General features: G+C 48.4%; 2 protein-coding genes across 6 annotated transcripts in view; one reads left to right on the top strand and one right to left on the bottom strand.

Moving 5' to 3' along the window:
• COL8A2 (collagen type VIII alpha 2 chain) overlaps positions 1–5,303 on the top strand; it is a 142,550-nt gene extending 137,247 nt beyond the window's left edge. For all 5 annotated transcript variants that reach the window (XM_024104227.3, XM_024104225.3, XM_024104226.3 and 2 more), the window contains one exon: positions 328–5,303. In XM_024104227.3, the coding sequence (XP_023959995.1) occupies positions 328–2,249 (1,922 nt within the window). In that variant the 3' untranslated portion in view covers positions 2,250–5,303. The remainder of the gene's footprint in view (positions 1–327) is intronic.
• Positions 5,304–9,399: 4,096 nt separating this feature from the next.
• On the bottom strand, positions 9,400–15,256 carry ADPRS (ADP-ribosylserine hydrolase). Its single transcript, XM_065576841.1, has 6 exons — positions 14,997–15,256; positions 13,861–13,957; positions 12,691–12,898; positions 12,385–12,569; positions 11,351–11,451; positions 9,400–10,779 (listed from the first exon to the last, which is right to left on the bottom strand). Exons 1-6 carry the CDS (start codon positions 15,220–15,222, stop codon positions 10,487–10,489), a joined length of 1,110 nt encoding a protein of 369 aa, XP_065432913.1. The 5' UTR covers positions 15,223–15,256; the 3' UTR covers positions 9,400–10,486.
• Positions 15,257–15,432: the final 176 nt, after the last annotated feature.

The raw sequence follows: 15,432 nt of genomic DNA, 5'->3' as shown, positions 1-15,432 counted from the left end.
CACCTTTCATCTCAGACTCTCAAAGTGCTTCACAAATATTAATTTCCAACATCAGCGGGAGGGTTTATAGCAATATCTCCATTTAACAAGGCAGTACAGCTCAGAGCCTCAAAAGGTATTCAGGAGCCTAAATCCTATTAAAAATCAGTGGGCGTTAGCCTCCTAAATCCTTCTGAGGCGCGGGGCTGTGACTTCACTAACACTCAGCACTAGCCACCATGGCTTCTCCTCTCATGACGCTGAGGTTCTGCTTCTCCTGGTAGTGGGTGGGCACTAGGCCTTTCCTCACTTATCCAGTAAGGGTTTGGTGTCTCTTGCTCTTAACAGACATGCAACCGCTCCTGCCGATGGATCTCAAAGGGGAGCCAGGCCCCCCAGGAAAGCCAGGCCCAAGAGGACCTCCAGGCCCCCCAGGCTATCCAGGAAAACCAGGCACTGGGAAACCCGGACTTCATGGCCAGCCAGGCCCTGCTGGGCCCCCTGGATTTTCTGGTGTTGGCAAACCAGGTATCCCAGGGCTTCCAGGAAAGGCAGGTATGAAAGGGATGCCCGGCCTCAAAGGTGAACCCGGCCTGAGAGGTGAGCAAGGCCAGAGAGGATTACCTGGCCCACCAGGATTGCCTGGGCCAGCAGGCATCTCAGTCAATGGGAAACCAGGCATGCAGGGCACTCCAGGTCTACCAGGATTTCGGGGTGAGCCTGGGCCAAAAGGGGAACCAGGGCTTCGGGGGGAGCGGGGCTTAAAGGGTGAAAATGGTGTTGGGAAGCCAGGGTTTCCGGGTCCCCGAGGAAATGGAGGCCCCCCCGGCCCCGCTGGGCCTCCAGGGCCAAATGGCATTGGGAAACCAGGGTTCAATGGCTTACCAGGTGCTCCAGGGGGGAAAGGCGAGATGGGCCCATCTGGAGCCCCTGGGATCAATGGGGAACCTGGGCCGATGGGGCCACGGGGGCCACCAGGCATTGATGGAATAGGCATCCCGGGCGTCGGAGGGATTCCAGGTATGCAAGGCCCTGTGGGGCCAAAGGGAGAACCCGGGATCCGTGGCCTTCCCGGTTTACCTGGGCCCGCAGGCTATGGGAAACCAGGTTTGCCAGGCTTAAAAGGAGATCGTGGGCAACCTGGGATCCCAGGAGCCATTGGCGACAAAGGGGAACCAGGCATGGATGGGGAAGCAGGCGAGCAGGGCCCGCAGGGTGTCATTGGATCCCCCGGGGTGCCAGGCTCCATGGGCTTGCCAGGCAAACACGGGCTGCCAGGCCTCAAAGGTGAGGTTGGGCTGCCTGGGCCCCCAGGAATACCAGGGATGCGTGGAGACCAAGGGCCAAACGGTTTTGCAGGGAAACCAGGGGTCCCTGGAGAGAGAGGTTTGCCTGGGTCTCAGGGACCACCTGGCCCCACAGGGCCAAAAGGAGAACCAGGGTTCACAGGGATTCCTGGGATGCCAGGGTTAACAGGTAGCCTGGGACCAAAGGGAGATGCAGGAATTCCAGGCCAGCCAGGCCTGAGGGGCCCATCTGGTATTCCAGGCCTACAAGGCCCTTCTGGTCCCATGGGGCCACAGGGCTTACCAGGGCTGAAAGGGGAACCTGGCCTCCCAGGCCCTCCAGGGGAGGGGAAGGTAGGGGAGCCTGGCATTACAGGACCCATTGGCCCACCTGGAATACCAGGGACACGTGGATTAAACGGACCCCCAGGACCACCAGGGCCGCCTGGTCCCCCCGGGGCACCAGGGGTGTTCGACGAGACAGGCATCGCTGGACTGCACTTGCCGGATGGAGGCGTGGAAGGAGCGGTGTTAGGGAATGGTAAGCCTGGGAAGCCACAATATGGCAAAGGGGAGCTCTCTGCCCGGATAGCACCCGCTTTCACGGCCATCCTGACCTCCCCGTTCCCAGCCTCTGGCATGCCAGTCAAATTCGACAGGACTTTGTACAACGGGCACAACGCCTACAATCCAGCCACTGGGATATTCACCTGCCCCATCTCCGGCATCTATTACTTTGCCTACCACGTGCATGTCAAAGGGACTAATGTCTGGGTGGCACTTTATAAGAACAATGTGCCCGCCACATACACCTACGACGAGTACAAAAAAGGCTACCTGGATCAAGCCTCAGGCAGCGCAGTGCTCGAACTCAAAGAGAATGACCAAGTCTGGGTCCAAATGCCCTCGGACCAAGCCAATGGGCTGTACTCCACAGAATACATCCACTCCTCTTTCTCCGGCTTCCTGCTTTGCCCCACATAACAGCTGTTGGGTGTTTCCCCTTTTTACCCACTTTAGCCATAAACTGTCTTGTTTTTTTAATAATTTTTTTTAAAAAATAAAAGAAATACAAAAAAGAAAAATCACTGGGAAGAACGCGCAAGTCATTGGCGCAGGACCTCGCTTCACACTGTTCACTCAAGGAGTCGAGAGGATAAGGGGAAAGGAGCCTTTGTTGTTTCTGGGGGGGGGGGCAAGTGGAGGAGGTGTCTTTGCAATAAATTTTACCTTTGTGACTGCACATCAAACACAGAAACTAGCTCAGGCTGGCTAGGATCTAGCTATGCAACTACATTGTTCTTTAAGTCAGAGGAGGAAAGCTGAAGAATCGAGACCCTTCTTGGTTTATAATCAAGTGCCCTTGTTCCCGCTGTTAAGTACTAGTTAAATAAAGAAAGTCATTTTGCATATTCGTTAGCCAATCCAGGGATCCTAAACAATCTCAAATCTCTAGAGCAGTGGAGATTCCTGGTGGATTGCCTCTCACCTTCCCAATCAACCATTTCCCCACATTTCAATCTCATTGACGCTTGAATCAGTCTCTCGGATTCGATCAGAGTGGGTGGATTTAGTCATCAAAAGGGGAACACTTTGCAGAAGCACCTTTTTATAATTAAATATTTAAGAAAAAATCTTTAGGAACAAAAAACATCATTAGTAGCACCTGGCAATAGGTTGGGTGCCGAATATACTCCAAAGCCATTCAGGCAATTTGGGACCCCCTGTGATGAACAATGTTCCTTGACCTTGTATTAATTCCTGCATTGGCAAGTCAAAGGGCCAGTTCTATCACATACATTTCTGTAGCCCACAGACCTGTTTGGGCTTATGAACGTTTTATTATCTGACAATCCAAGGATGGCGCTGCCAGCATGGCTTACATTGCTACTAGCTGATTTCATGGACGGTTTAGCTCTGCTTTCTTTAAGGTGCCATTTATGGACAACTTACTTTTAATGTCTACCTTTCAGGACGTGTACACTTTTTTTCCCTTCCCCTTGGGGAACTTATTAAAAAAAAAAAGCATTCATTCTACCTTTCCATGCATTCCTTTTACAAACGGTGCTATTATCTACTTAACAATGTTATTTACAAGTATAGTGCAATACGTATCTTTGAAAGGGGCACCGGTCTGCGTGCAGGGTTCTGTGACTTAGGAAAAAAATCATTTCATGTTTGTCCTGTTGTTACCACTTTGCCTCAATAATGCTTGAAACGTCATTGATTTGAATATGGGTGACAAGGTTTATTACAGCTTTTGGTGTGCCCAGCTAGTGACCACGTGGCTGCGCTGGCCTTTGCAAACTGGAACAATTGAAGCCTGTTGCTTTGCAGCTTGCGGTAAGGTAAAATGGCTACAGACCATTGCATTTAAAAGTTACTAAAGAGATTCTTCTCAGCCGGGGTAGGTAGAACGCGGTTGAAGTTAAGCCACATATAATATACTGAATTCCTTTCTACAAAGACATGTGCCTAAGAAAATAGCTGAAATTCATTCAGTCAATAGCTCAGTGTTCATTACTCTCAAATGTCCATGATGCCTATAATATGGCCAAAGGAGAGAGAAAGAGTAAGAATGTGACTTTAATATTATTCTCCAGATTTATTGTAGATAAAACTATTTAAACATAGATTTTTTTTTTCTTAAACTACACTGCGTTTGTGTGTCTTGCCCTCCAGGGCTTCCATTTACAAAAACCCGCCCATCCCTGAATTACAAAACAGGAAACAAAAAGAATGAAGCTAAAGAAAAAAATTCCATAGACTAACATTTCAGATAGAATCTGGAATTGGGTCTCCCCTCCCCTTTGTTTTAGTTTTTATTCGGATTTACAAGAGCAGGTTGTGAAGCGATAGAACTTTTAACAGAGACAAATACAGCCTGATATTTTGAATTCTGTCAGATGTTTTTAAATTCCTAAAGGCAGAAGAATGTCAGAGCCCTTCACGGCCCAGATTCTGTTGGTAATCGGTTCTTTGATTTCCCATTCGAAATAGGAACCATAAAGTAAAGACCTAAAATTTGAAGAAAAGGAGCTCAATTTCTCTCTTCAAATCCACACTTGAAAGGACAGAGCCGCCATGGGGCTTCTGTCTTCTTGGTTTAAATGTATTTTCCTGCAGAGAACCACAATGAACTCAAGTTGATAATACAGCAGATCCCTTCATTTCAGAGCAAAGCGGTCTCACTCCTTGAATCACGGAACACTGCCAGAGGCAGTAACTTACACATACTACCTGCAGCAGGGTAAGGAACTTCCACACCGTTGAAAATTCACCCAAGGGTGGAAGTTTAAGCCTGTTACTCGACAAAGCAATTTATTTATACTGTGTTCTGACCTACGTTCAGTCCTGGTTTGGTTTTGTTATTATTCAATACTCTGGTTCTGGCTGGCAAAAACAGTGACAGAAATGCACATTCTAACCAAACGCAAATATTAACTCATTCAATTTCACTTTCCCTTCATGTGCAGAACAGAAACCATAATCACCCTTCTGCAGCTCTATAACCTGTTACATTTACACAGTATTGAATGACAAGGATATTACACATACAGGGAGGCTAGGAAACGATGCACAGGGTGAAGGAGGGAAGGTGTTCAGTAAACCAGATATTGTCAGGAAGATTTCTTTTGAAGTACGCAGTCTGTAATATTTGCCAGCAGGAAGGTTTATTTTCTGTCATGGGTGTGAGCACTTGGGATGTTGGTATCAGTCGCACACATACAAAAAATGGTTGGGATGGATGAAGTTTGTCAGTTTTTAACTATGAAAACTACATTACAGTGTGCATTTTTATATACATAATTCTTACCTTTTTTTTAAGTTTACCTCTAGTATCTTCTTTTCTAACCTAGTATATAGAGGATTTTAGTTTTTGTAAAAATACCTATTACATGCACTGTCTGTCATAGTAAAATTGGTTTAAAATGCCTTCTCTTTGATTGTGATCGGAAACTGGCCTCTTCAGAACTAAAACTACAGTACTCGATTGTATTGACACAACATCAATAAAACTTATTGTATAAAAGATCATCTCAGCTGTGCCTTCGTCCTATTATGATGTATTTGTATTGCAGGCGCACCTACACATAGTAAGAGAGAACCCCTGCGCCACGAGCTTACAGTCTGAACAGGTGAAGGGAAGATTAATATCCCATTGTTCTGGGGACAGGAGGCACGGGAATAGTCCATGGCTCACCCAAGGAGTCTATGTCAGAGCTCACATTTGAACCCACACCTTCTGTAGCAGCAGCCAGCACCCAAACGATAAGACGAAGTTTCTATATTCAAAGTACCACTTCTGAAATACCCTGGGATAAGTCTGGCCATAATCATAGGACTCAGCTCATGCTGCCTGCCCTATGAGCTCTCCTTTGTAATATGCACAGGCTTAGATACGGAAGTCCTCTCTTCTCTTCATGCAACAGGAACACACCCGGGTCGCTGGCAGGTTTCCCTGCAACACCCCACCAGTGTGCACCCAAAGGAAGGGGTACTTAAGCCTTCATAGTCCATTCAGTCCATGGTTTATCTGCTAAGACTGCCATTGAGTGGACCGATTGGTGGCAAAGGTGAGGGTTGATTTTGGTAATGTAAGTAACTGTCCCCTAGGAACTGGAATGAGATCGCACAACTGGCATAGGCTGAGGGTATCAGCTTTCATTCAAAGCCTGTCACCTCCCCGTTGCCCACTCAACTCAGACTTGGCTTGAGAGAATGGTAATAGGAGATGGCATCTATCCTGCTCCCTGATCAACATAGGAAAAACTTATTCCACATTGCCTCACAGCCACAGTCCAGAAGTTCCTTACAGGAAGATGGTGAAATTTGGGGCCTTCCAAATATTGCAACATTTTTTCCTCTTCTACCTGGCAATTATTACGTTGAGGAATTTAAGGAACAGGAGTGCATGCTGGAGTTTCCTTTCCTGGAAAAATGGGGTTTTGCTAGAAATTAAAAATGAACCCAAAGCCAGGAGCTCACCCATCACTCCCAAGCTCCTTCTCAAGGAGAGCAGCATGCGTGCCTTCTACGATGGGGAAGGAGACAGGAATTTTAAGTAACAATGCAGAATTTCTATTCAAGCTTCCTAAAACTATGAAGAATACCAGATTGTGCTAGCTGGGTCTGACCACCCTTGCCACCATAACAAATTCCAATATGTATACGGACTATGCTACCCATTTACCTTCTTCCCCGTAAAGAGATGCCGGTGAGAATGCAGCTCAGTTCTTTGGGCTTTAAGCATCATTGAGTCCATCAGTTTGTTTTCTTTGGGGGTGGGGGTGAGGAGGAAGGATGTTTTGTTTTAAGCAATATCATTTTGAAAGCTAGTCAATTTAAAAAAATCACTAGTTTTAGATACCACCCTGCCTCTGTGTCCCCTGCTATTTTCTTGTGCTTTTATAATCACATTCGCTTATTTTAAAAGCTCTCTCTCTCCACAGACAAAAGGGACTGGCTGACTATGCTGGGGAAATGTTGAAACTGACTATTACATGAAGTGCTGCCAGAAGCACAAAGGAAACAAAGAGGGAAAAAATATTTATTAAGTGATCTCTTGCAGGTCTCCTAATTGGGAATGTTAACTATAGCCAGTGAAACATTTCCAGGCAGAAATGTGAATTTTAAGTTGACATCTCCCTTTAAACTCGGTTACATTTAGGGGCGTAAGACAAAGTGTCATCTTGGTGCATCTTATTAATATTCCCAGGACACTTTTGGTGCGCTAGACATAATAACTAATCTGAACTGATTCTAGCAACGAGGCTCCAGCAGTTGACTCCTTTCCACCCATTGCTCTTTATTGCAAATATTTTCTACAAGCAAGACTCGAGTGAAAACTCCAGCACTGAAATACTTTGGGGGCATGCAATTGCCACTCAGTGCATGGTATGTTAACAGGCATTACCCACTTTTACCACGACAGTCTCGCCATTCACTGCTTGTAAACAAAAGCAGCCATTGTGAGAACAATTTCTACAACAGATTTCAAGAATTAAACTTACTGCAAATGAAGCAGGAGGCCCGGCTCCTCACAAGTTGCCATTAATTGACCTGGAAATGCTTTCATCCTGCTTTCCGGAGAAACATTTTTAAGAAACCATAACAAAGCAGTTTCAGGCTGAGTCTTGAAAGAAGAGATGTGTGTGTGTGTGTGCGGAGGGGGGGTGGGGGGGCGTGGAAATAGCCTAAAGCCTTTCCTATGATTCCCCTTGTAATTCAGCCTCACAAGAGGCTGGCTGCCCCCATACATGGACATATATAGGCAGAGGGTAAAACTATAAATAGAATTACATACAATAAAGCCAAAAGATGGCATTTAAAGTGCAGTTATGGTCTAGTAAAATTATCACCACATTAGTACACTTATGACTAGTTCTGCACCCAGTGCACCCTCCCCCACCAGTACTGCTCAGTAAAGGCCAAAATCAGTTGTGAAGGGAGATGGAAGCAGGGTTAATTTCAGAACTGTTATAACCGCGGAGGCAAGCTCTGGGAAAACGCAATCAGGATCATTCCCAAATCCCACACTGTGATGACGTCAGCACAAACACCTTTGCCCTTAACACAGGGTAAAAGCTAAATGCCCTCTGCACTGGAATAACTAGCAGTGCTAAAATTCAAAGCTGGCTGCAATATTAGAACAAAGAACCCCAAGGAGAGGGCACAGATCGTTCGGCTCCTGCCAACAGACCCAATGGTCTAATGCAGCTTCCCAGGTGGAGCAGGGCGTGGCAAATCACAACTACAGGTGATACCCACGGGGCACTTTCCAGCCACGTATCCTGCAGCTTGCAGGAGGTGACTGCAGAGGAAATTTGATCCGGGGGAAGCCTCGAAAGCTCCAATCAGAATGCGGGGAGCCCAGACAGGAAGGTGATGGGGAAGTAATGGAGCCAGATTTATAAATGGTGCCTTAATACAACAGGAAAACCAAGTCCCTTCCTCAGCCCATCAACCATAGCTCCAGTGATGTTACTGACTCATCATCACAGGCGTTACACAAGTCTGAGTGCAGTTTCTTTGCTGGGAGCCTGTATGGTCACTGGGGTTTGGACATATGGGAAATGCTGCCAGGGGACTAACATCTGCTCTGGCTGAAGCGCGCTGAGCTTTTTACCAGTAGATGAATCGTGCTCTGCATGAACGTCAAAGGTCACAGGAAAAAGACTGGGATCCGGTTGGCAGAGCTGTGAAAGAGGACACACAAGATGACCAAGGCCTTCTGCAGCTGAGCTGTCATTTTCACTGCAACACTTCAAGAGCCTGCCACTGATTCACAAGGTTTCCACACAGGAAACTCCTATCCCTACACACCACCACTGGAGAACAGGCTCCAGTCCAATTAGTCTGCGCAAATGTGCATAAAGATTTTCCCTACTGGGTTCCAAGTTCAGCTACAGTTGAATGGCCAGGAATTTCTACCCCGGCTAGGAAAGGCTCCATACCAGAAGCACGTATAAAGAACATCTCTTTGTCCAAGTCGTCCAAACTTTAGTTTGCTACCTAAAGAGGCTGAGGTCAAATAAGGCTCCAGGCTAATGACTGATTTATGCAACACAACTCCTTTACTCTGATAATTAGCCACCGTTCCTGTATTTTCCTTCAATGATCCTAAGTGACTGGATTACTTTTAAGAAAAACACATTTCAATCCTAACTTCGGAAAAGCTAGACTTTATAAACAGCTAACCTGTGCAAGCTCCACAACTTTTCCATTCAAAAGAAAAACAAGATCAGTTTAAACAGAAAATTTGTTTTTAAATGTCTTCCTTGAAAATTCTGAAGGCTCTTGAAGTATATAAGATATAATGTTTTACTTCTCAGATCTGCAGCACAGTCTATAAATACAGTGGGCCCGTAATTCCACATATTTACAGGACAAATAGTCATGTGTATACACAGAAAATCCATTAAAGCTTCATGCAATAGACTGGTACTCTAGGGAAGCAAAGTACAGGAAAGGTGAGGCATAACCCAGTTACAACCAGATTGTTCATATGTACACACAATAACTTTCTTCTGACATCAGCAGGAAGTAAGCCCCCTATTAGTAATGTGTTCACTTCCCAGTTTTCGTAAAATCTTTGGAATATTCGGATTTATACCCATTTCCATACGATAGCTGCCTGCAAACACAATGGTTTTTATTTCTTTGTTTTCTGTCATTACTACAGACATTTCAAAACACATTATTTACACAATTCAGCTTGCATACAGACGCAGATTATTTCCTCTCTGCCTGCTTGACTGGGCACGTTTTTAAACATCCCACTGCAGAACACTGTTTTCTAATACATCTTCTACCATTTGCACGGTCTCCTAGTACATGAGCCCTTTCCTAACAGAAGTGAATACTCAATTGAAACCGTCCTCCTGTCCACTTTTAGACAATCCCAAGCAGGTGCAGAGGTTGAAAGCAATTAAAGTTGCATCCTGTTCCCACTGAAGTCAATTGGATTTTTGTCACTGACTTCAATGGGACCAAGATTTGGGCCTAAGGTACCACTAGGTTTTACTACATCTCTTCCCACTGGTTTACTAGTGACCTTGCCACATGCATTGGACACCAGGTGTGCAGAATGGGGTGCAAGGATCGCACAGCACAGATTAGGCAGTGGGAGGAGAGAGAGTAACCAGAACAAAACCAGCATTCCGGAAGGTCGCAGTCTGGTGCATAAGGCAATGGAAAGTTTAAGGAGTCAGGCACAGGTCTAATGCAGAGAGTAAAGACGACAAAAGAATTGCAATATGGGTATGGTGCAACCCAAGTGCTTCCTGAAGGTTAGGCTGTGAACATCTGAATGGAAGTCTGTGGAATCTGGAAACAGATGACAGGAAGCTGGTTCCTGTATTTAGACCCCACTTGAAGCTTGGACAAGTCGTATGACAGAACGAGACACTGACAGGAGGAGAGGCCTTGGTAAGAAGAAGAAATCTCATCAGAAACCAGATATTGCCTCCGTGCTTTGGTGGGACAACAGATTCCATCGTCCAAAACTCTCTGTGCAAGCACCCTCCAGATCAATTGTAACAGAAAAACAAGGTCCAAGTCTCACTTCTACCATGTGACACATGACAGCAAGTGCCATTCTGGGATTGGACGAGTTACAGATCATTAAAGACAAGGTGGACCCATTTGCTATGGATCTGATCAATGAGGCAGAGGTAGCCACTTGCTTTAACCTTGGCACAAGACACCACTTCTGTGGCTCAAAGTCGTTGGCAGTAGAGTTCGTGCAAGCTATTTGCCAGCATCTCTGTCTCTTGAAAAGCTTCGCAGCTCTGCTCCCAGCATGGGGGTACCTGCTCCTCCCCATAATAAGCTCCTGCAATGGCTCCAGCCATGGTAGCTATGGTATCTGTGTCTCCACCCAGCGAGATACAGTAGATGATGACCCTCTGTAGGTTGTTGTAGTGATCGGGAATATCTGGATCGGATTTCATGGAGCGCAAGAAGGAGTAAATCGCAGTGGGGACAGACTCCAGAGCAGCAATGCCATTGCCTGTTAATAAAACCAACCACATTCAGTGTCAAAGCAGGACAGTTACATCCCTTCCCTAATTTAGTTCATGAGCTCATCTTATTGCCAATTTCAAACTCTAATATGGCTGGTTCAAGCCAGGTGAAGTGCGGATAGATGCTATGCAAGTTTCTTTCCATGCCATGCTCTCCGCTGGTCTCATTCCTGATCAGCACCCCACTACCATTCCAGTCAGGAACATGCACCCAACTACAGTCTAACCTGTAACATCACTGGGTTGTCCAGTGTCCAGAAGGAAGATCTGACTGATGGACTGTCATTGAGATGAGATCTTGGAAAATTCGGCATTATTCTTCTCTTGGAAAGAGAGCCTTTCATCCACCAGGGCTGCCCTCGGGGAGGGAGTCACCACAGAGCGGGTCACACACTTACTCTTTCCACAGGGCTGAACAAGCAGTTTTTGCAACACATCCAACCCCCGCTGGTCTGGCGAGCAAGAGGCAGAAGTCCAGGAAAGCACTAACCACAGGCTCCCTAAGCTGGCCCTGCCCCATGGCTTTTCCTGAATCCCTGTAGGAAGAAAGGTGCTTACCTAACTCAAGCAATACATCTGACTTTGGAACGGTGCTAAGCTCCAAAAATTCCTTGATCTTCTTAAGACGCCTTGAAAATGGTAATTCTTCAAAACCCATCCTGGAGACAAGAGACAGGAATGTAACAAATGCTCTGCTCCAGTGACTTCTCCCTCCCTGCCACCAGGGAGCAATCTGCTTGATTTGATCTAATACAACCCAGCCTACGAAGAGGTGTCCAAACAGAGGGCTCCCAGGGACCCAGACTTTCCGAAAAAAGAAACGTTAGTGGCTATAGGAGTGAATCTTTCCACATTTCCAGGTGTTTGAACCATGACCATGTCTATTGAGACCTCCTGTACACATGCGGAGAACGAGCAAGAACCTCAAAGCAGAGCTGTTCTGAGAGCTCGTCAAACTGAAATGAATGAATGAGGGCTTCAGAGGAGGAGAGAAAAGGACCCATCTTACCAGTCTGCAGCAAGTCAACTCTCTTGGAAAGGCCAGTTATGGGAGAGGACGAATTGAAGTCTCACAAATTGCTTACGGGACAGGGAGGAGAAGCTAGACCTAACAGCATGCAGCCAGCAGGTTGGACGGCTTTTATGAATCACAACCACACTCTTCCACTCCATAAAGGGACTGGCTTGGACTGAGGGGGAGAGGCAGAGGGAAATGGAACCTGGACGAATTTCTCACTCCTCACTCCGAGGACATTCACACCAGGACAGACCGGGAAACGTGTTCATGGCAGCGGAGTGCGTGGCAAGAGAGGCTCTGCAGGCCACTTCTAGAGAGAGGCGAGGAGTCTGTATTTTCAAACATGAGTTCCCCAGTCACAGGAAAAGCCATGCAGCTAAAATCAAAACACAGCCTAATGACATGAAGGAAAATCTCACACGTCCCATGCACAGAATAGCATTGAGAGACAGGACAGAGTGCAATCTATGAGGCATTGGGTAGACAGCCGTACAGAGTCAAGAGAAAGACGCTGCTGTGAACTAGACCAAATTCTATATGGAGGACACGATGCAACTCTCTGAGCCCTACTTACGCTCGCGCATCAGCCAAAGATTTATCATCTGCCTCCACATCCTCCATGTGGCCGATCAGCTGCTCCAGGAAACTTTCCCGACTGAGCTCTCCCTGCAGGGCGAGGTGCACTGCCAGCGCCTGCAGGATGGCTCCGTTATAGCCAAGTGAGTTGGCATGAGTCAACTCAGCACTGAGCTTCGCAAACTGTGGATTAAAAAAAAAAAAAAAATCATTAGGAAACCAGAGTAAAAGAGAATCACCGAACCCCATCCCATCAGCAGAGATCTGGGAGCCCCAGTGCCTGAACAACCTCCCTGTAATGCACCTTCTTCACATCCTGAACCTCAGGGTAAATCAGCGAAACGCCTGCTACCCTCATAGCACCACCGTTCCCGTAGGAGCCTTTCCCATTAAACTGCACTCGGGCTGGCTCAAACACATCACTGCACTTGGGGCTCAGAAGTTTCTTGAACACTTTGACGACTGCCATCCCATAGCCCCGATCCGGCTCCTTCTTGTGCTCCTCAGCAAATCTGCCAAAGGTAAAACAGCAGCAATTACATAGGAATTAGAAAAACCACACTGGAAAGGGACAGTTTCAACTTACATTTGGTCTGCTACTAAAATATTTTTTTGAAAGACGCTTTTATAAAGCCTTATTATTCTTTGCATCAGAGTAATATCCAGAGACCTCAGCAAGTATCCTGGCCCCACTGCGCTAGGTGCTGTATAGATATGTGCTGTAGAAAGAGAAAAATCCCTGCCCCAAAGACCTGGGTGGATGAGGATAACAGAGGTTGGACCATGTGGTTGTACTGACTATATCTATGTGTGGAAATCACTGGTTTCAGCTCTTAACTTTTTGATGTTTTAAGATATACTTTAAAAATAATTGGAAACATTTTTACTAGTCACAGGCAGGCAGAAATATTGTTTGTTCAAGTCCAGTGGAGACAGTTTTTAAACAATTCAACTTTTGCCTTTCACCATTTGAAACCCAAACGCTTCAGCACCAAGTATCTGAATGGGAAACGGACTATAAAACAAACGGATTTCAAAGGTTTTCATTGCCCAAAGCTCGGGGAAGTGTAAAAAAGCACACCAAGCAATAAGTAAACTAGAAAGGGAATGATTTTGAAACACTGAAGTGCTTTTAATAACAAAAGTATACAAACTTGTTTGCTTACAACACAAGTTACATTGACAGTGTCCCCCCTGGTTAGTTTCAACATCAGATTTGAGATGCCACTCTAATGATACTGAAGTCAATGAGAATCTAGGATGGCACAAACCCTGCAGGCACAGGCCAAATTGTAGCATTGGGGCCACTGCTCTTTTTAGTCTCTCCACGCAAATAGGCGGCCACTTCAGACTGAATTCCTCTGCACTTTCCTGGACCGAACGGGAACAGCTCAAAGTGGCTGCTTAGCTTTCACTCACTATCCCTTGCAAAAGCAACCCAGATCTCCCTGTTGTGGTGACTGCAACTCCTTACCTCCTGGCCATATCAACTTGATCAAACTCTCCCTTGGCTAGCAGGGACCGCACCACACACCTGGCCATGGCGGTGTCATCTGTGTAGCAGAGCGTTTCTGAAAGAGAAGGCAAAAATACCAGATGATCAGCCAAACACCAAGAGGTCCTATTGCTCCTCTAGAATCCCAATCCTATTTCTCTACTGCTAGGGGAATTCTCTGTGAATCTGGAGTGTAAAAGACTTGGCTGTATTTCCAGACACTCCGCTCTCTTAGCAGGCCTTGGGAGAGATTAAAAATGGTCACTGACTACAGAGGAGTAACTACAGCGGTGGAGGAACACGCCTTCACTAGTAATACATTAGGTGGCAGTAGGGTGACCAGATGTCCCGATTTTATAGGGACAGTCCTGATTTTTGGGTCTTTTTCTTATGTAGACTCCTATCACCCCCCACCCTCTGTCTCGATTTTTCACATTTGCTGTCTGGCCACCCTACGTGGCGGTGTCAGTAAGAGAAACAAGACCAGTGATCTGGGATTCATATGAAAGAAACACAGTCAACGTGGACTCTAATTATTTCAAAAGCATGAATTCAAAGTGGTTCCAGGTACCAGTCCTGCACCAACTGGGGGGGACAGACCCCCGGGGGGGGGGACAGGTCCCGCGGGGGGAGTTCAGGCCCCGCGGGGGGGGGGGGGGGGGGAGGGTGTGGGGGGGAGGTTCAGGACCCGGCGGGGGGAGGGTGCGCGGGGGCGGGACAGGCCCCGTGGGGGAGGGGGACGGGGTGCGCTGGGGGGGGGGGGAGGGGCGGGGTGCGCTGGGGCGGGACAGGCCCCGTGGGAGGGAGGTTCAGGGCCGGGGGGGGGAAGGGTGCGCGGGGGCGGGACAGGCCCCGTGGTGGGGGGCGGGGTGCGCGAGGGGGGGGAGGGGCAGGGTGCGCGGGGGCAGGACAGGCCCCGTGGGGGGGGGCGGGGTGCGCGGAGGGGCAGGGTGCGCGGGGGGGGGACAGGCCCCGTGGGAGGGAGGTTCAGGCCCGGGGGGGGGGGGACAGGCCCCGTGGGAGGGAGGTTCAGGCCCGGGGGGGGGGAGGGTGCCCGGGGGCGGGACAGGCCCCGTGGTGGGGGGCAGGGTGCGTGAGCCCCACCCCGGCCCCACCTTTGCCATCCGCCTCCTCGCCACTGCCCCCGGCCCGGCCCGGCGGCTCCAGCCCGCGGAGGTAGCGCAGCAGGTCGGGCAGCGCCACCACGTCCCTGCCCTCGAAGGGGGCGCCCAGGCAGTCCCCGAGCAGCGCCCCGGCCAGGCAGCCCCGGAACCGGCCCCGGGCCGGCGGGAGCCGCGCAGGGACCCGGCCCAGCGACCCGCCCGCCAGCGCCGCCGCCATCTTCTTCCGGCCCAGGGCGGGGGGCGGGGCCTGGTAACCGGGGGGAAACGGGGGCGGGGCTCCAGGGGAGGGCGGGGCTATGGGAAGGGGACTGGCACCCTGGGTGGGTGGGGTTAGGAGAAATGGGGGCGGGGCTAGCGCCTGGAGGTGTGGGGGCAGGGGGGGAACTGGCACCCTGGGGTGCAGAGCTGGGAGGGGGGGAAGTCCCAG

The sequence above is a fragment of the Chrysemys picta genome, chromosome 23 (genome assembly GCF_011386835.1).
Source record: "Chrysemys picta bellii isolate R12L10 chromosome 23, ASM1138683v2, whole genome shotgun sequence".
NCBI classification, from domain to species: Eukaryota; Metazoa; Chordata; order Testudines; family Emydidae; genus Chrysemys; species Chrysemys picta.
This window is presented reverse-complemented; position numbering and strand designations above follow the sequence as displayed.

What these genes read in the sequence shown, in the direction of transcription:
- ADPRS (XM_065576841.1), bottom strand. Translation starts at nt 15,222, where the DNA reads ATGGCGGCGGCGCTGGCGGGCGGGTCGCTGGGCCGGGTCCCTGCGCGG. An exon ending in CAAGTTGATATGGCCAGGAG is followed by an intron (nt 12,899 to 13,860) that starts GTAAGGAGTTGC and finishes TACCTTTGGCAG; the next exon opens with ATTTGCTGAGGAGCACAAGA. An exon ending in AGGTTCAGGATGTGAAGAAG is followed by an intron (nt 12,570 to 12,690) that starts GTGCATTACAGG and finishes TTTAATCCACAG; the next exon opens with TTTGCGAAGCTCAGTGCTGA.